This window comes from Henckelia pumila, chromosome 3 (genome assembly GCF_033568475.1).
Source record: "Henckelia pumila isolate YLH828 chromosome 3, ASM3356847v2, whole genome shotgun sequence".
In the NCBI taxonomy this organism is placed as follows: Eukaryota; Viridiplantae; Streptophyta; class Magnoliopsida; order Lamiales; family Gesneriaceae; genus Henckelia; species Henckelia pumila.
The window spans coordinates 117,133,031-117,156,317 of record NC_133122.1 but is presented as its reverse complement, the minus strand read 5'-3'; the positions used below and the strand labels follow the sequence as shown (position 1 = coordinate 117,156,317).

At 39.5% G+C, this 23,287-nt stretch overlaps 1 protein-coding gene across 1 annotated transcript; it reads left to right on the top strand.

Annotated features, from left to right (window-relative positions):
- Nucleotides 1-20,429: 20,429 nt before the first annotated feature.
- On the top strand, nucleotides 20,430-22,215 carry LOC140889355 (uncharacterized). The gene is made up of 4 exons (XM_073297070.1): nucleotides 20,430-20,884; nucleotides 20,999-21,406; nucleotides 21,505-21,695; nucleotides 22,055-22,215. The coding sequence occupies exons 1-4, from the start codon at nucleotides 20,430-20,432 to the stop codon at nucleotides 22,213-22,215; spliced, it is 1,215 nt and encodes a 404-aa protein (XP_073153171.1).
- Nucleotides 22,216-23,287: the final 1,072 nt, after the last annotated feature.

The following is a 23,287-nucleotide window of genomic DNA, read 5'->3' as shown; positions in this document are numbered from 1 at the left end:
CCTCTCGAGCTCCCATCCACATTGAGCTTGGAGGACCCAGGTGGAGGCCTCAACCAATGGACAATGGCAGTCTTGTGAATCCATTGGAGGCCGACCGAAATGCCCATCTGCCTCGCAGCCTACAAAGCCCCCAGCCAAAGACGGGGCTTGATAACAGTTGCGGAATGAGCAAGTCTCAAATAAGACAAAATTTGGAACTTAACCGTCTCCGCAGAGGAGGGTAAGTGACGGTGCTTAGCATCATTGCGTGCAGTCCAAAGGAACCAAAGCACGAAAAAAGGAATGAATTCCCTCACATTACCCCCCGGAGACCACTCGCGACCCCTTTTCCAAGCACTAAGAAACAGACTGAAGTTCTCAGTGAGAGGGATGCGAACTATAAAGATAGCCCCAAAGAAATGCCACACAGAGCGGGCGATGGGACCGTCGATGAAAATGTGCGTGAATGTCTCCGACATCTCACAGCACTGGCACTTGGACACAAGGGAGAAACTGTTGGAAAACAGTGATCAGATCAATCAGAATTGATACCCGGTGCAGCGGAAGTTTAAAAATTTTATATGGAACAATTCCATATCATGGGTATCAAAACTTTACGATTAAATTGTGCGTGTAAAAATTAAATAACAATTAAATTTTTACCTACAATCTCGAAACGAGATTATGGACACCAACAGATTACTCTGCTCTTGTTGTATATCCCAGGAACTGATGGACGAACAATTCTTCAATCAGGTCCACGAACAGAAGTTTAATCCCTCTGATAGATTGCACTAGAAAATCTATCAGAAGTTTCTACGAAGATAATTAACGAATTTGATCCGTTAAACCAGACTGCAAATTAAAAATTCACAGGCTGGAATTTTTCGAGCAGAGAGAGGAGAAGGGGGGGGGGGGGGCGGCCACTTTAAAAAAACACAACTAGGGTTTTCGAAAATTGTGACCTCTGTTGTATAATTTCTGTACTGCAATAACTTATTTATAATGTGGGCTGCTAACAGCTTAGGGCCCATTAGTCATAAGTTCAAGCCTGACAAGCAAAGCCCGCATGTTCAGAAATTAATATAAAATTCATCGTGACTCAGATTGATAAACCAATTTCACCAATATGCACTGAAACCATTTCTGCATCTTTTAAAGTCAAGATAAATTTTCTGAATCCGAATTCAGTGATTTCCAAAAATGCCCATCCCTATGTCATTTTAGGAAATCTTACTCTTCTACTCTGATATAAGAAGTCCTACTTCTTTGTTCATTAAATTTAACTCTTTAAATTTAACTATCTCAACGGGGATTAAAAATCCATTACTTGTGTGACCCTCAATGGTTCAGGGATACAGCTAGCCGTGGGCTCACAACTCCTTGTGACTCGAAACAACAATTTCCGACTTGCCCATCGAATCATGGTAAGAGCGCCTAGCAACATCACCCCATGATTCCCTAGGTATCACTGATAGTGCCTGCAAGAACCAATAGATTTTGGTTAGCGTACAGTACGGTCCCTTCATCCAAATATCCCAATCGAATCAACAACCATTGGTAAATCGAGAGTCGTTCGAGATTCGATAACTATGCAATGCATCTTGAAGATCAAATAGTGACATCGCATGTGCTACTAAGAAACCATTTCTTAAAACACATCATGTACTCTGGCCAGAGATTCGTCACACTAATATCTCCTCAGATTGCATAGGATATCCACACTATCAAGTATGTGGTGAATCCTTGAAAACAAAGCATCGACTCCTATATGTGTCGTAACTGTACCCAATCCCGACACCTGATGACCCCAGTAGAGTCGGTAAACGAGTCAAAGCACAGTACTAGCGTATAGAGTCTCAATGATGTTTCAAGTAGTAAGGACTAATGGTGTACAACCAAAACCGCGGACTTTATCCACTCGATAAGTGATAACCACTTGGAAAGTCCGGATAGGGTAGTTCGATCATTCATCGTATGAATATCCATTTGCATGCTTTGAACATCTCTATGTTCCATACCAATGAAACGTGGTACTCGGCATCGCAAATGCTAGTCTCAATCTCGAGCGATCCTTATCCCTATTAACGAACGGCTCAATCGACTAGGAACTGTTTAGAATATACAGTGACTATAAGATGTGTTTCATGATAGCCATCCCCATGTGCCACCACATCTTATATACACTATAGTATATTCAAGGTCTTCATCTAAACATCTTATAGTATGTCACAACATAATAATATGATAAAAGATAAAGTAAACGCCATTATAAAAGTGTAAATTATATTAAACAAAAGATTGTTTATACATAGAGTCATCAAAGCCCTTAGCCACAAGTTGGCTCACCGAGCACCCACTCTTTCAGAAACCCCGCTGCTGGAGCACCTCATCCACAGGCAACCACCGATGCCAAAACCTCCACAGAAAGAAGGACATGGTGGGCCTCATCCAGCGCCCCCAATAGGGAGTAAAGAAATTCAAGACCGAACTTCTCGGTCTGACCTGCTCCCAAGTAGATCTCACAGAAAAGGCACCATCAGTTCTGTGGATCCAGATAGTCGCATCCGGCTCATCCACCAAAACAGGAATCTGAACGATCTCCTCCGCCACCGAGGGAGCAACGACAGCGCAGAGGAGATCAAAATCCCAGTCTCCCTCCAAAAGGAAGCTGGAAACACGCACACACCGATCCCCTCTGACATCACACCTGCTCGACAGAGGGGCATCACCCAACCAAGTATCATCCCAAAAAGAGACATCTCCAAGACGAATCCTCCACCGGATACCAGGCTCCGCACGAGGTCTAATATGGAGCAAGTGCCTCCAAGTGGGGGAAATGGCTCCACGAGAAGGAGCACAGTGGAAGGTGTATGTTGACGGTTCATTGTCTATTGAAGGCAGTGGAGTAGGGGTGGTGTTGATCTCTCCTACGGGTGAGGAATTGAAATTAGCAGTTGATAAGTGTGTTTTATATACATATTTTTGTGATGTCTCATTATTGTTTTGCATGCATTTATGTGTTTTTGTTCTTGTTTTTAATTAGTTTAAGTATATCTCATGCATTAGTCTGCATAATGTCTCTCTCGGTTTATTTTGAAGGAAATTTAATGAAAAATCGATGATTTTGGCAGAATGATTCTCGCTCGAGCGCATGTTGTGCTCGCTCGAGCGAGGTAGAATGAAGAAGAAAAAATTCCAAAAACCTTCTCGCTCGAGCGTGGGTTTCTTCCACTTGAGTGAGAAAAGCGAGATTTTTAATCCTCGAGACAGAAGTACGCTCGCTTGAGCGCACATTATTTCCGCTCGAGTGAGATGCACACGCAGAGTTTTTAAATATGGAAATTCTTGCTCGAGATGGACTTTATCTTTTCGAGATCTTTGAGCATATAAATATCTTTCTTTCCATCAGATTAAGGGTTACAAGGAGTTTGAAGAGGCAAGAGGCGGCTACGACTTTGTCTGCAAATTATGTTCTTCTTCTTTTCTTTATTTATTTTTAGTTGATGTTTTGGATTGAAATTCTTGATTTTGAATTCTGTTAGATCTTGAGTAGTTCTCTCTTTTCGATCAAGGCCGCGTGATTATGCCGAACAAATTCATGTAGAAACGTGGATATTTATTTGGGATTTTTCAGACTTGATTATAGTTTATTGATTGTTAGATTTCTGTTTGTCTATGAATAGCCTGATCAACTATTTTTTTGCATGTTAATCGGTTCAAAGTTGAGAGAGGAGGAATTGATTTTGATCACTTTAACAATCAACACGAGGTAAAATTGACTAGAAATAGTATTCATTTCATTGTGCGGTTTAGGTGAAAACTGAATTTTCACAAATATTTAATGCATTAAAATTTGATTAGAATTATGAAAATTTAATCCGTCAATATTTGAATAGGTTTGATTGTTCTAAAAATAGACCTTTAAAAAACTTAGGAAAATTCCTGTAATCTAAGATTAAATCTGAATCCAGAATCGACTACATGTTATATGATTTGTTTGGTACCTACGTGTGTCCTTGATCGAGCTTTTCTAATATTTAAATTTAATCAAATTTTCTTGCTGCGTTTGAGTTAATTTAATTGTATTTGCAATTTTATTTATTAGTTTAAAATCTGAAATTGCTCTTATGCACTAGTCTAGATTAAGTAGAGATAAATATATTTTGGTAGTTACAAAATAACAGTACCTGTGGGTTCGACATCTGATTTTTATTCACTATCTATAACTTGACCTGGTACGCTTGCCAGTAGATTCATATCACACCGATTTAAGCGGTCAAGTTTTTGGCGCCGTTGCCGGTGTAACACCCCAAAAATTAATTACCGAATTAATTGATAATTAGAATAATTATTGAGTTGAAAAAATAATTATTACTGCCAAATGAGTTATAGAGTGTATTTACAAAATACACGTGCCAATTAGTCAATGAGTTTGACTATTTCTGGATATCTGGTAATATTGGCATTTTTTAGATAATTATTGAGATATCGGAATTAAAATAATTATTTATGCCAGATAATTTAATTTGGAGAAAATAATTATTTTGGGTCTCTGGTCAAAGCCTAAGATTGACTCAATTTATTTATTGGGAAATTTACTGGTCAAGTTGACTGGTCATAGTTCACTATTCCAGATAATTGTAAAAATATGTTAAATTACATATTGGAGTAAAATAACACAAAAGCATTAAAATGAATAAGACCAGGTCATTTTAGGACCAAATTTTATAATATTAAGTTGTACACTCTCTCTCATGCACTAAACCCCTAAAACACACACTAAAACCCTAACCCCCAAATCGCCCTTCCCGTCGTCGACCGCCGCCTTTCACCATCGATTGAGCATGCCATCTTGTAGCTCTCGTCGAGGCGGTCACAACCATACCAAGAATCGTGAGTTTTGGTGTCCGATTTGGTGAGCACGAAGTCGAGAAAGGGGCGACACTATTCATCATCTTCTTCGCGTGTAATAGTCGGATTTTAGCTCAATTGAGCTTGTTTTTGGGCTGCTAAACGGTATTAGGATGTGTTTAGACCATTTTCCAACCTTAACCCGTCATTTTTAGGCCATTTTCAGGCATAGATCGGAGCTTGGAAGCTCGCCGCCGCCGCCGCCGCCACAGTTTTTTGCCAATCTCGGCCGCCACGGTGGTTCATTCCGGCCGTGGCCTAGTCCATTAGAATCATCTCGTCGAGCTCTACAATCCTGCCAAATTTCGTGAATTTTGGAGTTGATTTGCAGATCTCCGCCGCGCGGCCGTCGCGCCGCTGTCTTCCCCAGTTTTCCGGCGACCTCCGACATGTTAACCATTTTTGACCGGTTCGACGTGTTAGATTCAAATATCCAAGTTTCGAGTAGAGATTCGAAATCGTTAAGCGGTGAGAGCGCAATAAAGTTCGGTAATTTTGGGTCAAAGTTTGACTAGAAATGACTAGGGTTGACTTTTGACCGTTATGTGATTGTTCGCAGATCGAAAGCTAGTTTAGAATAATTAGAGGCAAAAATCAGTAGTTTACGGATTTGAGTTTCCAGAACTGGATAATTATGAGATTCCCAAGTCCCGATATGCGCAACTGCAACCGTAAAAGTTTTCGTGTGTTTTAAACGCAAAGGCATATTAGACCCTTCCTTTCTCACACCATTTAGATCAGTATATTCACTGTTTTGATTATTAAATTGTGTTGTTGCATTTGTATGTGGATATGATAGCTCAAATTTTAACTCATGCATTATTCACGTTTTTATGTATTGTGAATGATTTTTCTGTCATGGCTAGTTCTTAGCTGTTGTTCAATGGTTTGATGGATGAGTCAGGTTCCTTTGGGTTTTGATTTAAAATGGCTTGAACTAGTGTCGGCTAGGTGAACAGTGGGATGGATGTAAGGTTGTCTACCTAGCGGGCATCTCGGCAGGGCTCGGGGAAGTAGGTTGTCCGGGTCGGGTCAAGTGAATTAGGGTCATATGTATGGGTCCGGGTCCGGGTCCGGGTCCGGGTTATTATATTTTGGGCAGGGTAATTTATTTAAATGTCTTAGTGTTTAGTTTATTTATTGGGCCAAATTCATTATTGGGCATAAGATGTTCATTGGACTTAATTTAGTATTGGGTCTAAAATATTTATTGGGTTTAATTAATTTATTGGGCTTGCGTTGTTTAATTTATTTGGTTGAGCTAAGTTCTAAGTTGGATTAAGTACTATTGGGCCAACCTAAGTCTTAATGAGTCAATTTAAGTGGCATTGAGCTAATCTAAGTAATATTGGGCCAATTTAAGTATTAATGGATCAGTCTAAGTGTTATCAAACGAATCTAAGTTTAAGGACTTTAGTTAAGGGGGCAGCAACTCGAACTAGCCAGTGACAAACAAAATAGTCCGTAAATATATATTTAATAGATGTATATGTATATTTTGATATAAGTAAGATTTTTATGAAAAATAAATTAAATATATATTTACGGGCAAAATTTTAAGGGAAATGATATATTTTAATTCATGATTCATGCATATGTTTTATGTTAAGTAAATGGAATGTGAAGAAAAATATTTTTGGGAAGTTGAGGTGATTTGTGGCACTTATGTTTATGGGTCCACGGATTCCCAAAGGTTGGGTGAAGTGACACTCATGTTTATGGGCCTACGGATCCCCAAAGGTTGGGTGAAGGGGCATAAGAGGCGTAGGGAAGCCCCAAATGTTGGGTGGATCTCGTTGCCACGTACGTTGGTTTATAGATTGATCAATCGCTTATGTTTATGGTCACACTTCACTGATATGACCCACAGGAAATGATTTTTATGTTTATGACATGCCAATGCTTATATTATGTATTATGTTATGATTTAGATTACGACGCAGTTTATGCATACGATTTTACGATTATGCATTAGAATCCTCAGGTTATTTTTATATATATTATGTGCTTGCATGTAGTTTTATTTAGTAGTACTTGTTATTAAAGGTAGAGCATGCTGGGCCTTTAGGCTCACTAGATCTAAATGGTGTGCAGATGAGTTTTATGTTATTCAGGAGCTTGTGGTCCCGACTAGTGGTGAAGACCTCTATGCATCCGTGGCGAGCGAGCACACCCGTGACCTTCGCCAACTCATTTTTCAATTGATTTAGTTTATGATGAGATATTTTATGTATTGAAATATTTTCCGCACATGTTTACTATTTCTCATTAGTTTACATACTTTTGAGATTATAGTCGTTTGCATGGATTTTAACTTGTTCGAGTTTTTAAACTTTTAAGATGCAATCGATTTTTATTATGCATTAAATTTTATGAAAATTTATTTTAAGTATAGATGCATATATGTATGGGCATATATGTAATATATATAAAAACAATTCCTTCGAGTTTGGTTCATTTCATTTGGTATCAAATCAAGGTCCTTGGAGGGTTAACTAGCATGCTACGTGGAGCTCAGAAGTCGCACTGCCAGCCTGTGAGTTTTAAATTTTTTTAATTATGTTTTACGAATAGGACCCACGAGTTAGATTTTCACTAAATTTTTGTTATAAATGTTTTAAACTAAAATACCTAGTTATACAATATGGTTGTGTGGGGGATTGATGAAAATTCCTGTATGCCTTCGAGACGCTTAGTTTGCGATGCAGGTAATCAGGATCCACTTTCGCCTCTACCTTCACCTGCAGCTCTACCATTCGCAGCTTTTGAGAGAGCCATCATGGTCATGCTAGCTGGTTTCACGAGTTTACTTGAGCATCAGGTGGGACAGCTTAGGAGGGCACACGACGAGGACATCACTGAGAGGTTCTGCAAGCAAGAACCAAAGGAGTTTGCATGGACCCGTGATCCACTTGTGGCTGAGGAGTGGATTCTAGCGTTGGAGACGATCTTTTGCCTACATGGGGACCCAGGATGCCGATTGGGTCAGATGCACAATCTACATGATGAAGGATGATGCAGCTCTCTGGTGGAAAGGTGCAGTGACTGGTCTTGATCTGGCTAGGATGATTTGAAGGGATTTCAAGACGGCTTTCTTTGAGAAGTACTTCAAATAGGATGTGCGAGGCCGGCTGATTTGTGACTTCATGAACCTCCGACAGGGAGACAGGACTGTGGCCGAGTATTTGAGGAAGTTCGAGCGTTGTTGTCACTTCGTGCCCACGATTGCTACAGTGGAGAGCGAGAGGCTGCGACATTTCAGTGATGACTTAAGGTCCGACATCGAGCTTATGTTTCCATGGCAGACGTGACAAAGCACAAGGTAGCGGTTAGTCGAGCGTACCAATATGAGAAGGGGAGTAAGGATATGGAGGCTGATTTTCAGACGCAGAGGTAGTTCTAGCAGTCATCTAGAGGACATTCTTGGCAGCAGCCAGCAAAGAAGTCTTATTTTGGGTCTTCTAAGGGATCAGATTCTCCTAGACCGCGTTAGCAGCAGTAGAGGCCGCAAGGCTAGTGGGACAACAACGATAGGGTTAGTTGCCCCTAGCACTGGAGGTGTACCTTTCTGCAAACAGTTTCGGAGGCCTCATGCTGAAAAATGTTTGGTTGGTTCAGGAAGGTGCTACCATTGCGAGGATCCGGAACGATTTTGAGGAACTATCATAGGGCGAGGCAGACCACAGGGCGCTTGTTTGTGGTGCAGGCCGAGGATGCAGATCATGATACTTCTCTTATCTCGGATAATCTTAATTTGCGTTCTTAAATTTTAGTTATTGGGTTGCTTAGTTAAGATTTGCATTAGAATTTTCTTTACTATTGTACTTGTGTTTTAGAAATGGATGTGTAGGATGAGAATTGGGAATTGGTGAAATTGTAATGTTTAGGATTGAACTTTAGTTGTTAATTGGTTGCTCTAGAAGAATGTTCTATATCTGTTGGGAAATATTTTTCTTACAAGAAAGATTAGCATTAGATGTATTGTTACGCTTGTGTTTCTAGATTCTGGAGCTACGCATTCTTTTATCTCTCAGTAGTTTTTGAGGATTTTTAGTACTTGTTTTCTATAGGTTAGATGCGAATGTTGGGCCGGAGAGAATGTTTTGAGAATTTTCTTAGAGATTTGATTGATTGTTATTGAGGAATTCAGATTTCATTTTTCTCAGGAATCATTGAGTCAAATGATTCGGGTGAAGGGTACTATTGAGAAATGAATTAATTTGTTGCAAATATGAAATTTGGGAATTTGGTGATAGTCCTAATTGAGTAATTAAGTATTGATTGACATTATTTGATTTTGTGAAGGATTGGGAATATGCTTTTGGGATAGAGAAAAATCAGTTACGCGAGCCATTTTATCTATTCTTTCTGAAAATATTGGAATCCTTTTTGTAGTTCATGCATTCCTTGATTCGCATGGCATTGTTCATCGAAGATTCAGTCAATTTGGCTTCGAATGATATTTCGGTTATGAATTTCGGAAATTCATATTTCTTGAAAACTTGAATTCTAAATCTGGACATGGATATTGATTTGGGTGAGTATTGTTATTCTATTTCATTGGGATCTCGATTTTATTTTGTTGACATCGGATTACACCTTGGGATTTTATTTCATTTTTTTTGAGTGCGTGCGGATTTCCTTGTGTGTAAGCCACGCTGAAAACCTTGATTTTGATTTGTATTGATGATGGACATGATGTCATACCTGTTGACAGGTGATCACCTGACTTGATATTGATTGATTGGCTTGTATCCCTTGTTCATGGAGCCTTGAATTGATTCGCTCACCCCTTGTATTAGACTGCAAATGAGTTGTTTCCTTATAGCAGATTTGTTTTCCAGATTATTGTATTTTGATATTGTTCTGAACCATGTCTCTTCGATTTCGATTTTATTATGACCCAACAAGTTATTTATTGAGTTGAGTTATACTGAACATCGTCTTGACATTGTTTTGGCTCGTAACTGATAGTGATTGTTAGCATAATCAGAATATAGTGATTGGCGGATACCAGATAGAATCGCGAGACTGTTGATATCAAGGTTTTGTTGAGAGCCTATTATGATTGAATTTCAGGGATCTTAGAAGTCGAGACTACCTTTAGGGAGTTCACCTATAACATCAGTTGTCAGACGTCTATAGTTATGGCTCCATTCGAGACTTTTTTTTTTAGTCAAGGTGTAGATCTCCCATGCATTGGGACGTTGTTGGCGAGAGGATTCTGTTAGGTTCCAAGTTATTTCAGCAGACTGCAGATATATTGGTTCGAATTCGGGATAAGATGAGGGCCACACAGAGTCGTCAGAAGAGTTATGATGACCGACGACTACGAGACCTCGAGTTTGCTGTTGGAGAACATGTGTTTGTGAGGATTGCACCCATGAAGGGCATGATGCGTAATGGATTTGAGCCTCCGCAGTTGGCGTCAGACTTGTCGTCCGAGAAACGACTAGAGCAGATCTTAGCACGAGAGGAGCAGAGACTTAGAATGCGAGTTTTTTTTTTCCCTTGATCAAGGTCCGGTGTTAGAATCAGTCAGAGGAGGAGGCTCTCTAGGAGTTCGAGGTCGTTATGCGGACGTAATGTCCAGAGCTTATCTGTACTTACTCAAATTTCGAGGACGAAATTCCATTTAAGGGGGGAAGAGTTGTAACGCTCCAAAAATTTATTACCGAATTAATTGGTAATTAGAATAATTATTGAGTAGAAAAAATAATTATTACTACCAAATGAGTTATAGAGTGTATTTACAAAATACATGTGTCAATTAGTCAATGAGTTTGACTATTTCTGGATATCTGGTAATATTGACATTTTTGAGATAATTATTGAGATATAGGAATTAAAATAATTATTTATGCCAGATAATTTAATTCGGAGAAAATAATTATTTTGGGCCTCTGGTCAAAGCCTAAGATTGACTCAATTTATTTATTGGAGAATTTACTGGTCAAGTTGACTGGTCATAGTTCACTATTTCAGATAATTGTAAAAATGTGTTAAATTACATATTGGAGTAAAATAACACAAGAGCATTAAAATGAATCAGACCAGGTCATTTTAGGACCAAATTTTATAATATTAAGTGGTACACTCTCTCTCACGCAATAAACCCCTAAAACATACACTAAAACCCTAACCCCCAAATCGCCCTTCCCGTCGCCGACCGCCGACCGCCGCCTTTTGCCATCGATTGAGCATGCCATTTTGTAGCTCTCGTCGAGGCGGTCACAACCATACCAAGAATCGTGAGTTTTGGTGTCCGATTTGGTGAGCACAAAGTCGAGAAAGGGGCAACACTATTTATCATCTTCTTTGTGTGTAATAGTTGGATTTTAGCTAGATTGAGCTTGTTTTTGGGCTGCTGAACGGTATTAGGATGTGTTTAGACCATTTTTCAACCTTAACCTATCATTTTTAGGCCATTTTCAGGCATATATCGGAGCTTGGAAGCTCGCCGCCACCGCCACTATTTTTTGCCAATCTCGGCCGCCACGGTGGTCCATTCCGGCCGTGGACTAGTCCTTTAGAATTATCTCGTTGAGCTCTACAACCCTGCCAAATTTGGTGATGTTTGGTGTTGATTTGCAGATCGCCGCCGCGCCGCCGTCTTCCCCAGTTTTCCGACGACCTCCGACATGTTAACCATGTTTTACCGGTTCGACGTGTTAGATTCAAATATCCAAGTTTCGAGTAGAGTTTTGAAATCGTTAAGCAGTAAGAGCGCAATAAAGTTCAGTAATTTTTTGTCAAAGTTTGACTAGAGATGACTAGGGTTGAATTTTGACCGTTATGTGATTTTTCGCAGATCGAAAGCTAGTTGAGAATAATTAGAGAAAAAAATCAGCAGTTTAGGGATTTGAGTTTCCAGAATTGGATAATTATGAGATTCCCAAGTCCCGATATGCGCAACCGTATAAGTTTTCATGCGTTTTAAACGCAAAGGCATGTTATACCCTTCCTTTCTCACACCTTTTAGATCAGTTTATTCACTGTTTTGATTATTAAATTGTGTTGTTGCATTTGTATGTGGACATGATAGCTCAAATTTTAACTCATGCATTATTCACGTTTTTATGTATTGTGAATGATTTTTCTGTCATGGCTAGTTCTTAGCTGTTGTTCAATAGTTTGATGGATGAGTAAGGTTCCTTTGGGTTTTGATTTAAGATGGCTTGAACTAGTGTCGGCTAGGTGAACAGTGGTATGGATGTAAGGTTGTCTACCTAGCAGGCATAACAGCAGGGCTCGAGCAAGTAGATTGTCCGGGTCGGGTCAAGTGAATTAGGGTAATATGTATGGGTCTGGGTCCGGGTTATTTTATTTTGGACAGGTTAATTTATTTAAGAGTCTAAGTATTTAGTTTATTTATTGGGCCAAATTCGTTATTGGGCGTAAGATGTTCATTGGACTTAATTTAGTTATTGGGTCTAAAATGTTTATTGGGTTTAATTTATTTATTGGGCTTGCGTTGTTTAATTTATTTGGTTGAGCTAAGTTCTAAGTTGGACTAAGTACTATTGGGCCAATCTAAGTCTTAATGAGTCAATTTAAGTGTGATTGAACTAATCTAAGTATTATTGGGCCAATTTAAGTACTAATGGATCAGTCTAAGTGTTATCAGACGAATCTAAGTTTAAGAACTTTAGTTAACGGGGCAGCAACTCGAACTAGCCAGTGACAAACAAAATAGTCCGTAAATATATATTTAATAGATGTATATGTAAATTTTGATATAAGTAAGATATTTATGAAAAATAAATTAATATATATTTACGGGCATAATTTTAAGGAAAAATGATATATTTTAATTCATGATTCATGCATATATTTTATGTTAAGTTAATGGCATGTGAAGAAAAATATTTTTGGGAAGTTGAGGTGATTTGTGGCACTTATGTTTATGGGTCCACGGATCCCCAAAGGTTGGGTGAAGTGACACTCATGTTTATGGGCCTAAGGATCCCCAAAGGTTGGGTGAAGGGGCATAAGAGGCATAGGAAAGCCCCAAAGATTGGGTGGATCTCGTCGCCAAGTACGTTGGTTTATAGATTGATCAATCGCTTATGTTTATGGTCACACTTCACTGATATGACTCACATGAAATGATTTTTATGTTTATGATGTGCCATTGCTTATGTTATGTATTATGTTACGTATTATATTATGATTTAGATTACGACGCAGTTTATGCATACGATTTTACAATCATGCATGCATTAGAATCCTGAGGTTATTTTTATATACGTTATGTGCTTTCATGTGGTTTTATTTAGTAGTACTCGTTATTAAAGGTAGATCATGCTGGACCTTTAGGCTCACTAGATCTAAATGGTGTGCATGTGAGTTTTATGTTATTCAGGAGGTTGTGGTCCCGACTGATGGTGAAGACCTCTGTGCATCCGTGGCGAGCTAGCACACTCGTGACCTTCGCCAGCTCATGTTTCAATTGATTTAGTTTATGATGAGATATTTTATGTATTGAGCTATTTTCTGCACATGTTTACTATTTCTCATTAGTTTGCATACTTTTGAGATTATAGTTGTTTGCATGGATTTTAACTTGTTCGAGTTTTTAAAATTTTAAGATGCAATCGATTTTTATTATGCATTAAATTTTATAAAAATCTATTTTAATTATAGATGCATATATGTATGGGCATATATGTAATATATATATATATAAAAAATTCCTTCGAGTTTGGTTCGTTTCAGCCGGGGACTGTTTGTGATATCAGAATTTTTATTTCACTTGAGATTAGACTTTATTTTTATGAGACCTCGATTCTAATCATCTAATCTCGGAATAAACAATAATTAAGCATAAAAGATCTAAGATTAAAAACAAAGGATTTTTTTTTTCTTTAAAACAGGTGACGCGCGGGCGTGCCACCCGAGGCGCGGGCGCTCCTGACGCCCTGTCCGGGCCTCCGAAAAATAGAGCAGGACGCGCGGGCGCGCATGGCCTGCTGATTCAGCTCAAAAAAAAGCTCCAAAAGTGCAATCCAACACCCGGAAAGGCTCCGACATAATTCAACTAACACTTATCCAACAACGAAGTATTCAATTACAAGAAAGAGTAGAACATGCATCAATTCTAAGTTCCAAAATCCAAATACAAATCGAGTTCGAATACAATCTAAGTTCGATTACAAATTCGACTTCTATAATAACAAGGCCTCACTCTATCAACTCATCCACTTAGCCATGCGATCTCTTACTCGGTCCTGCCCCACCTGTTGCCAAGCACACATACAAAGACAAGACAACAGCCGGATAATCCGGTGAGAATACAATTCCCAGTAAAAGAGACAAACATGCATTATCAGATAAGCATTTCAAACGAAAAACATCAACTTCTAGATATTCAAATATAAATCATGCAATTCCAAGACACTTCCAAATGCAATGCATGTCTTTAAAATCTGGGATTATCAAGTCGGATACTCGAAAGAGTTGCTGCTTTGCTTTTAGGATCCCGAGGACGAGATCACGTAAACGACTCACCGACTCTCCCGATCAAGGTGGTGCTACGTATCTCCATCCTCTAGACTTTGGTGCGACTATAAGGAGTATGCTAGCACTAGTTAAAACGGCTACACCCAGGCCACTCGCAATATAATCCCCAAAACGTCTATCATCAAAAGGGCCGTCCTGCCCGCTTCTCAAATCAAGGATTCTGGCTCAAGATAAATGCAATGCAAACATAATTCAATCAACTAAATTCAAGTAAAAGCAAATAACATGCAAGTATGTGATTCTCCGGAACACTCGAATCAAGTCGGATTTGAGTCACACGTTCCATTCCAGTCTAAGTCATCTTATACCTTTTTCAACAATGTATATGCTCCAAACCTGGAAACAACAATGATTCCTCAATTCAAGATTCATTCTAACGATAATAAGCAAGTTGATACTATACCGGCTACAATCTTCAAAGCGATACAACCCTTGAAATCTCGAAACTCAACGGCCTGCAAACGAATCTGTAAAAGAAGTAATAAAGGCTCGAGATCAATATCGACAACCCAACTCTACTGAAAACGGTTCGATTCAATTCAAACCAAACTATAGCCCAAAAATTCAAACCGGCGGCATAACGGCTATAATCTGATAAACCGAAAACGCAGACAGCATCATAACAACGATATCAACTCAATACAATGCCCAAACAAACAACGAAAGCTCAAACTCAACAAATCTAAAAATCCTCATTTTCGAAAAAAGTTTCCAAAAATCATAACAAATCCGAATGTCGCTCTATTTCAAAACCGACAGATAATAAACGATCAGAACTCTGCCAAGAACAACATACTCGAATCTCGAACGATTATAAAGACATCCAAAAACCAGAATGTATCTGATCGTAGAAAAACTTACAATAGAACGAAGCTCTCTCAGCCGTGACCGCTAATATGCCTTCAGAAATAATTTCCAACGGACGGATCGAGCTCGGACTGAAATCTGGAAGCTCAAGAACACGCTTGGTTGCCTTCAATGGAGTCTAGGCGTGAGGAGGAAGGAGATGGGATGAAATAATGAGTCAAATCCCTCTTAAATATCTAACAAAACTTATATTAGCATTTTAGTCCCTGAAAAATCCAAAATTTGCAAAAAGGACCCTGATCAAAATCAAGTCGGCTCTTGAACTCTGGAATCTCCGATTATCTCAAATAAAGTTGATTAAGATAAAATTGGGGCGTTACAATTCTCCCCCTCTTCGTCCTCGAAATCAAACACGGTTTCAACACGAACTGTGTCTTTCAAGTTACTCCTTCAAGTCCGTCAATCCAAAGTCAACTCCTTCTCTTCAGAAAATCCTCCTAAGCTCAGTCACAATCGAATCATCTCTGGTTTCAACTCAAGGCATAACATCCAAAGTTCGACTCATCTAATCTGGCTGTCCGTCGTTCTGAGGATATCGAACTGAAAAAGTTGAAATCAGGCAACAAAATCTCATCAAAGTCCTTGCCGAAAGAATGAGCGCATCAAGGATCTCTGTCTAAACTGACCGACTTCGGCCAAACATGACATCTAACGACCTCTGACAAGATCTCAATCCTCTAATCTTGAATGAAAGTCATTCTGTACGAAAAACGGTAGCAGATTCCAACAATCGGTCAATCAAATCAGATAGTAGATAAAATAAAAACAGCTCAAAACATCGGTTGCTGCATACAATTCCTCAGATAAAATTCGAAGTAAGAAATCTCATACAATCTAATCCTCTTCTCTGCTTTCAAATCAGTTCCGTCTGCTAAAATAATTACTCCAACTCTTAAGATTAGAACAGATCACGTGAATTTCCGCATAAGACAAATAGAAGAACAGGTCTTCAAATCAATAAGATCGCTACGAGCTCAAAGTCCAGATTCATACATTGAGTCTCGAGCGTCTTCAACTGTCTCGACGTCTAGACTATAGCGCAATTCCACTTAATAAGAATACATCTCCAAAACCTCGATAAGAAAAGATCGTTGATCGGCATAAATTCCATCATCAAATCATACAATCGAAGAAGACCATTCGATCCAAAAGAATTCAGACATCGAAGAAAAACATACAACTGCTCGGCACAAACATCTGCTATACGATTCTCAAAAGCTCCGAAAGATCAGTACAATTCTCATTCCAGAAAGATAAGAAATCAACGATAAAAATTCCTAGTCTCAACTAATTCTTCTAAAAGATCCGGTTAACAGAAGTTAACAACACTACTGGAGTATTCATCAATTCGAACGATTCAACAATTTAAAAGAGGCACGTTAAACATATACAAATTCTTCAATAAGAAGGCAAGAGATTCGCCAGTATCTAACAGTCCAATAAGAATAGGAAACTCAATATCGAACGTTACCTGATCTGTCATTATCGGGTGCAGCCTGAGTCTGCGGATCCTCAAACAGAGCAAAAACTCGTGCCTGCTGTCTGGGAGGCTGGCTTGCATACTGATTACCTTCCTGCACATTCTGTTGCTGAGTTTGGAAAGAGTGGACAGTAGGTGCTTGCTGCTGAGGCTGAGCTGTTTGTCTCGGGAAAATTCCACTCTGAGCTTGCTGAGGAACACGCTGAGGACACGTTCTCGCAAAATGCCCCGCCTGGTTACAAATATGACAGCTTCCAAAAATACCTCTACACTGATCACTGGAGTGACGACCTCCGCAGTTGGCACAAGACATGCCTGACTGTCCCGAACTCTGTCCCGATCCATACTGCCTCGAACCACTCAACTCGAAGAACTGGTTCCGTGCTTCTTAAACTTCTTCCACTTCGGGAGATAGTAATCCTTCCTGTTACCTCCACTGCTACCACCCTCAGAACTCGGTGGTTGGTTCTGAAACTGAAAGGATTGATTCTGGTAATGGAATGGTTGGTTTTGGTATTGAGAAGATTGTGCCTGAAACTGTCCTTGCTGCTGCTGAGGCACAAACTGATTTCCTCTCTGTCTCCACAAACCTGCTTCTGCTCCCTTTGCGTGATTCATGGAATCCGCAAAGTTGTTAGGCCTGTTGGTATTTACCAACATGAAGACGTCGGGGTTCAAACCATTGATGAACTGATCTGCCTTAGCTTCTTCATCTCCGGCAATTAGCGGTGCAAAACGCAACAGACTATCGAACTTAGCCACGTACTCTTCAATGTTCAGATTCCCTTGCCTCAGGTTGGCAAACTCTGCTCCCTTATCTTTGCGATACGAGATAGGGAAAAACCGCTTAAAAAATTCCGATTTGAAAAGAGTCCAAGTAACTTCCGTACCTCTATTCTCCATTGCTTTCTTCGTCATGATCCACCAAGTCTTAGCAACCCCACGAAGCTGATGAATGACTAACCTGATTCGACGGTCATCTGTGTAATCGATGGAATCGAACAACTGATCGATATCATCCAACCAACTTTCACAGTCAACTGGATTTTCTGAACCCATCAACAACGGCGGATTGAACGGCTGAAACCTTTTCAGCAAGGTTTCCATAGGCGTCGCTGAAGCATCCATCTCTACCGTTTCAGTACTAGCTTGCTCAGTTGTAGGAATAACTGGCGGTGGATTCCTATTAATAACTCGTCGAGGACCCATCTGATAATCAAAGGTTAGGACACAAGATATCTCAATCGCTGCAATTCGGTGCCCTTGCAACCTCTCAGAATTCCGGATACAGGTGAAATACAGTTCATATCTCAAATAATTCATGCTTCATATTTCAAATCACAAAATCATGTAAATCAAATAATTCTCAACAAAAAAGCATGCTCGCATGGTATTTAAATAAATCAATTTAAATAACTCAATCACATGCGAGAATCAATTCATGCGGACTCTATCTACCCCGCTCACTTCTAAATTCAGTCCAAGAATCTTATTGCTCTGATACCACTTAATGTGAGACCTCGATTCTAATCATCTAATCTCGGAATAAACAATAATTAAGCATACAAGATCTAAGATTAAAAACAAAGGATTTTTTTTTTCTTTAAAACAGGTGACGCGCGGGCGCGCCACCCGAGGCGCGGGCGCGCCTGACGCCCCGTCCGGGCCTCCGAAAAATAGAGCAGGATGCGCGGGCGCGCCACACCAGGCGCGGGCGCGCATGGCCTGCTGATTCAGCTAAAAAAAAAGCTCCAAAAGTGCAATCCAACACCCGGAAAGGCTCCAACATAATTCAACTAACACTTATCCAACAACGAAGTACTCAATTACAAGAAAGAGTAGAACATGCATCAATTCTAAGTTCCAAAATCCAAATACAAATCGAGTTCGAATACAATCTAAGTTCGATTACAAATTCGACTTCTACAATAACAAGGCCTCACTCTATCAACTCATCCACTTAGCCATGCGATCTCTTACTCGGTCCTGCCCCACCTGTTGCCAAGCACACATACAAAGACAAGACAACAGCCGGATAATCCTGTGAGAATACAATTCCCAGTAAAAGAGACAAACATGCATTATCAGATAAGCATTTCAAACGAAAAACATCAACTTCTAGATATTCAAATATAAATCATGCAATTCCCAAGACACTTCCAAATGCAATGCATGTCTTTAAAATCTGGGATTATCAAGTCGGATACTCGAAAGAATTGCTGCTTTGCTTTTGGGATCCCGAGGACGAGATCACATAAACGACTCACCGACTCTCCCGATCGAGGTGGTGCTACGTATCTCCATCCTCTAGACTTTGGTGCGACTATAAGGGGTATGCTAGCACTAGGTGAAATGGCTACACCCAGGCCACTCACAATATCATTCCCAAAACGTCTATCATCAAAAGGGCCGTCCTGCCCGCTGCTCAAATCAAGGATTCTGGCTCAAGATGAATGCAATGCAAACATAATTCAATCAACTAAATTCAAGTAAAAGCAAATAACATGCAAGTATGTGATTCTTCGGAACACTCGAATCAAGTCGGATTCGACTCACATGTTCCATTCCAGTCTAAGTCATCTTATACCTCTTTCAACAACGTAGATGCTCCAAACCTGGAAACAACAACGATTCCTCAATTCAAGATTCATTCTAACGATAATAAGCAAGTCGATACTATACCGGCTACAATCTTCAAAGCGATACAACTCTTGAAATCTCGAAACTCAACGGCCTGCAAACGAATCTGTAAAAGAAGTAATAAAGGATCGAGATCAATATCAACAACCCAACTCGACTGAAAACGGTTCGATTCAATTCAAACCAAACTATAGCCCAAAAATTCAAACCGGCGGCATAACGACTATAATCTGATAAACCGAAAATGCAGACATCATCATAACAACAATATCAACTCAATACAATGGCCAAACAAACAACGAAAGCTCAAACTCAACAAATCTGAAAATCCTCATTTTCGAAAAAAGTTTCCAAAATCATAACAAATCCGAATGTCGCTCTATTTCAAAACCGACAGATAATAAACGATCAGAACTCTGCCAAGAACAACATACTCGAATCTCGAACGATTCTAAAGACATCCAGAAACCATAATTTATCTGATCGTAGAAAAATTTACGATAGAACGAAGCTCTTTCAGCCGTGATCGCTAATATGCCTTCAAAAATAATTTCCAACGGACGGATCGAGCTCGGACTGAAATCTGGAAGCTCAAGAACACGCTTGGTTGCCTTCAATGGAGTCTAGGCGTGAGGAGGAAGGAGATGGGATGAAATAATGAGTCAAATCCCTCTTAAATATCTAACAAAACTTATATTTGCATTTTAGTCCCTGAAAAATCCAAAATTTGCAAAAAGGACCCTGATCAAAATCAAGTCGGCTCTTGAACTCTGGAATCTTCGATTATCTCAAATAAAGTCGATTAAGATAAAATCGGGGCGTTACAATTTTAGTTTATTTATTTTAAATTCTGAAATCTTCTCTTTTCTTTGTGATTTTCAGGTACTAGCTGTTGTGCATGCATAACATTCTATCTAGGGAGCTCATACCACTTGATTTAGTGATTGAACGCACGCTCAGAAAGATTCGAAATGCTAACAGATCTATCAATCTTGAACTTGAGATAGATTCTGAATCAGAAGAAGACATGGCAGAAAACAGAACTGTTCTTTACCTCATTCGCTCGGCATTTGAAGGCTATAGATCTAGCATCATTCGTCCGGCTGTCGAGGCAAACAATTTTGTGTTAAAGCCTGCCATTATTCAGATGATTCAGATACAAGCTCGGTTTGGGGGCACATCTGTGGAATACGCCTACGCTCATCTGGAGCATTTTGTATCGATCTGCGACAAGTTTAAGTTTAATGGGGTAACACCTGATGCAGTGCGACTGGCGTTATTCCCATTCTATCTACAAGGCGAAGCTGTGGAGGGGCTGAATGATCTGCCTGCGGGTTCTATTACTACTTGGACCCAACTTGTTCAAAATTTTTTGAACAAGTATTTCCCTCCTACAAAGATGGCGAAATTATTCTCGGACATTATCTCATTCAATCAAAAGGAGGGAGAATCTCTTCATGCGGCATGGACTAGGTTTAAAAAGTTGTTGAGGATGTGTCCTCAGCAAAATCTTACTCAGAGCCAGCAGACTCAAACATTATACAATGGGGCTGATTAGTCTGTTTGATCTATGTTGGATGCTACTGCCAATGGAAGTTTATTCAAGAAAATACCAGCAGAAGCATGGGAGATTATTGGGAACATGGCTGAGAGCAACATAGGATGGCCAGATGTGAAGAAGGATAAAAATGCTGGAGTTCTAGAATTTGATGCACTGACAGCACTGAATGCTAAAATTGATGCTCTTACACATCAGATGGCGATTATGCAGACAACTCCAGCTAATCAGGTAAACGTTCAGCAGCCAGAGGAGCAGCAGGTCTTGGAAATTGATGCGGAGAACTTCATGGGAAATCAAGGGAGACAACCATTTAATCCTTACAGCAACACTTATAATCCTGTTTGGAAGAGTCATCCGAATTTCTCATGGAAATCTACTGATCCCGCTGCCAATACATCAAATCCAGTGGAGAAGAAGCCATCATTTGAAGAAATTATGATGAAGTATGTAGCGGGTACTAGACTCACTTGCAGAATGAAGAGGCGATGTTGCAGAGGTTGGAGACACAAATGAGCCAGATACCAACACAACTGTCAAATAGGCCAGCAGGGTCGTTGCCTAGCAATACTGAAAAGAACCCAAGAGATGTCAATGCTATTCTGGTGGTTACTAGATCGCAAGCGAAGACTGCAGAGAAGAGAATTGAGGATGAGGAAACAAAAGTGCCAGTTGTTGAAAAAGGGATAGAGGAAGCACCAAAGCATGCAGAGTCGGCGCCTACGGGCAAGAAAGGTAAGTCTTCTAACCCATCTATTAATGAGAATATTGATTCGAGTAAACATCCCTTCCCTCAACGAGCGAAGCAATTGCAATTGGATAATCAATTTGAAAAATTTTTAGAGATTTTTAAAAAGCTTCACATTAATATTCCATTTGCAGATGTTTTGGCTCAAATGCCCAGTTATGCAAAATTTTTAAAAGAGATTTTGTCTAACAAAAGAAAATTAGTGGATTTTGAAACTGTGAAGTTGTCGGAGGAGTGTTCTGCTATTATACAAAATTAACTCCATCCGAAACTTAAGGATCCCAATAGCTTTTCAATCCCATGCACCATTGGAAAAACATTTTTAATAAGGCTTTATGTGATTTAGGTGCCAGTATCAATCTTATGCCTTATTCTTGTTTTGAAAAGCTAGGTATTGGTGAAGTTAAGCCAACCACTATCTCCCTTCAATTGGCTGACAGATCTATAAAATATCCAAGGGGGATTGTGGAAGATTTTTTGGTTATGGTCGATAAATTTATATTTTAAGTGGATTTTGTTGTGCTTGATATGGAAGAGGATCATGAGATAACTCTTATTTTTGGTAGATCATTTTTAGCCACTAGAAAGGCCATAATTGATGTGCGTAAGGGAGAGCTTATTTTGCATATGAATGATGAGAGTGCAAATTTTAATGTTTTTCAGGGACTTCTTTATCTTGTGGACAATTCTGATTGTTTCAGAATTGATGTTACTGATGAGTTGAATGAGTATTATTTGCAGGAACAGTTGTCCGTGGATTCATTAGAATTATGTTTGACGGGAACAATGGATGAGGAGCATGTTAGTGATGAAGTGCATGAAGTGGCCAGATATCTGAATGGGAGTGTACCCTTTGAAAGATCCATCAATGCCAAGATGGGGGAGCTTGGCCATATTCCAAAACCTTTGAAGCCATTGTAAGAGTGGGTGCCCAGTGAGCCAACTGTGTGGCTATGGGCTTTGATGACTCTTTGTATAAACAATCTTTTGTTTAATATTATTTACACTTTTATGGCAATGACTTTATATTACTTCATATTGTTATATTGTGATATACTATTGTTGTTTTGATAAAGACCTTGAATATACTATAGTGTATGTAAGATGTGGTAGAACATGGAGATGTCTATCATGAAATACATCTTATAGTCACTGTATATTCTAAAAACCGTTCCTAGTCGTCTGAGCCGTCCGATAATAAGGATAAGGATCGCTCGAGTTTGAGACTAGCATTTGCGATGCGGAGTACCACGTTTCATTGGTAGGGAACATGGAGATGTTCGAAGCATGCAAATGGATATTCATAGGATGAATAATCGAACTACCCTATCCGGACTTTCCAAGTGGTTATCACTTATCGAGTGGATAAAGTCCGCGGTTTTGGTTGTACACCATTAGTCCTTACGACTTGAAACATCATGGAGACTCTATATGCTAGTGCTGTGCTTTGACTCGTTTACCGACTCTATGGGGGTCATCAGGTGTCGAGATTGGGTACAGTTACGACACATATAGGAGTCAATGCATTGTTGTCAAGGATTCACCACATACTTGCGAGTGTGGATATCCTATGCGATCT

Excerpts from the sequence above, each read along its gene's own strand:
- LOC140889355 (XM_073297070.1), top strand. The coding sequence starts at position 20,430 with ATGGCAGAAAACAGAACTGTTCTTTACCTCATTCGCTCGGCATTTGAA. Across the intron at positions 20,885-20,998 it reads GCATGGACTAGGTTTAAAAA|TTTATTCAAGAAAATACCAG; the intron begins GTTGTTGAGGAT and ends TGCCAATGGAAG. Across the intron at positions 21,407-21,504 it reads TTTGAAGAAATTATGATGAA|GCCAGCAGGGTCGTTGCCTA; the intron begins GTATGTAGCGGG and ends ACTGTCAAATAG.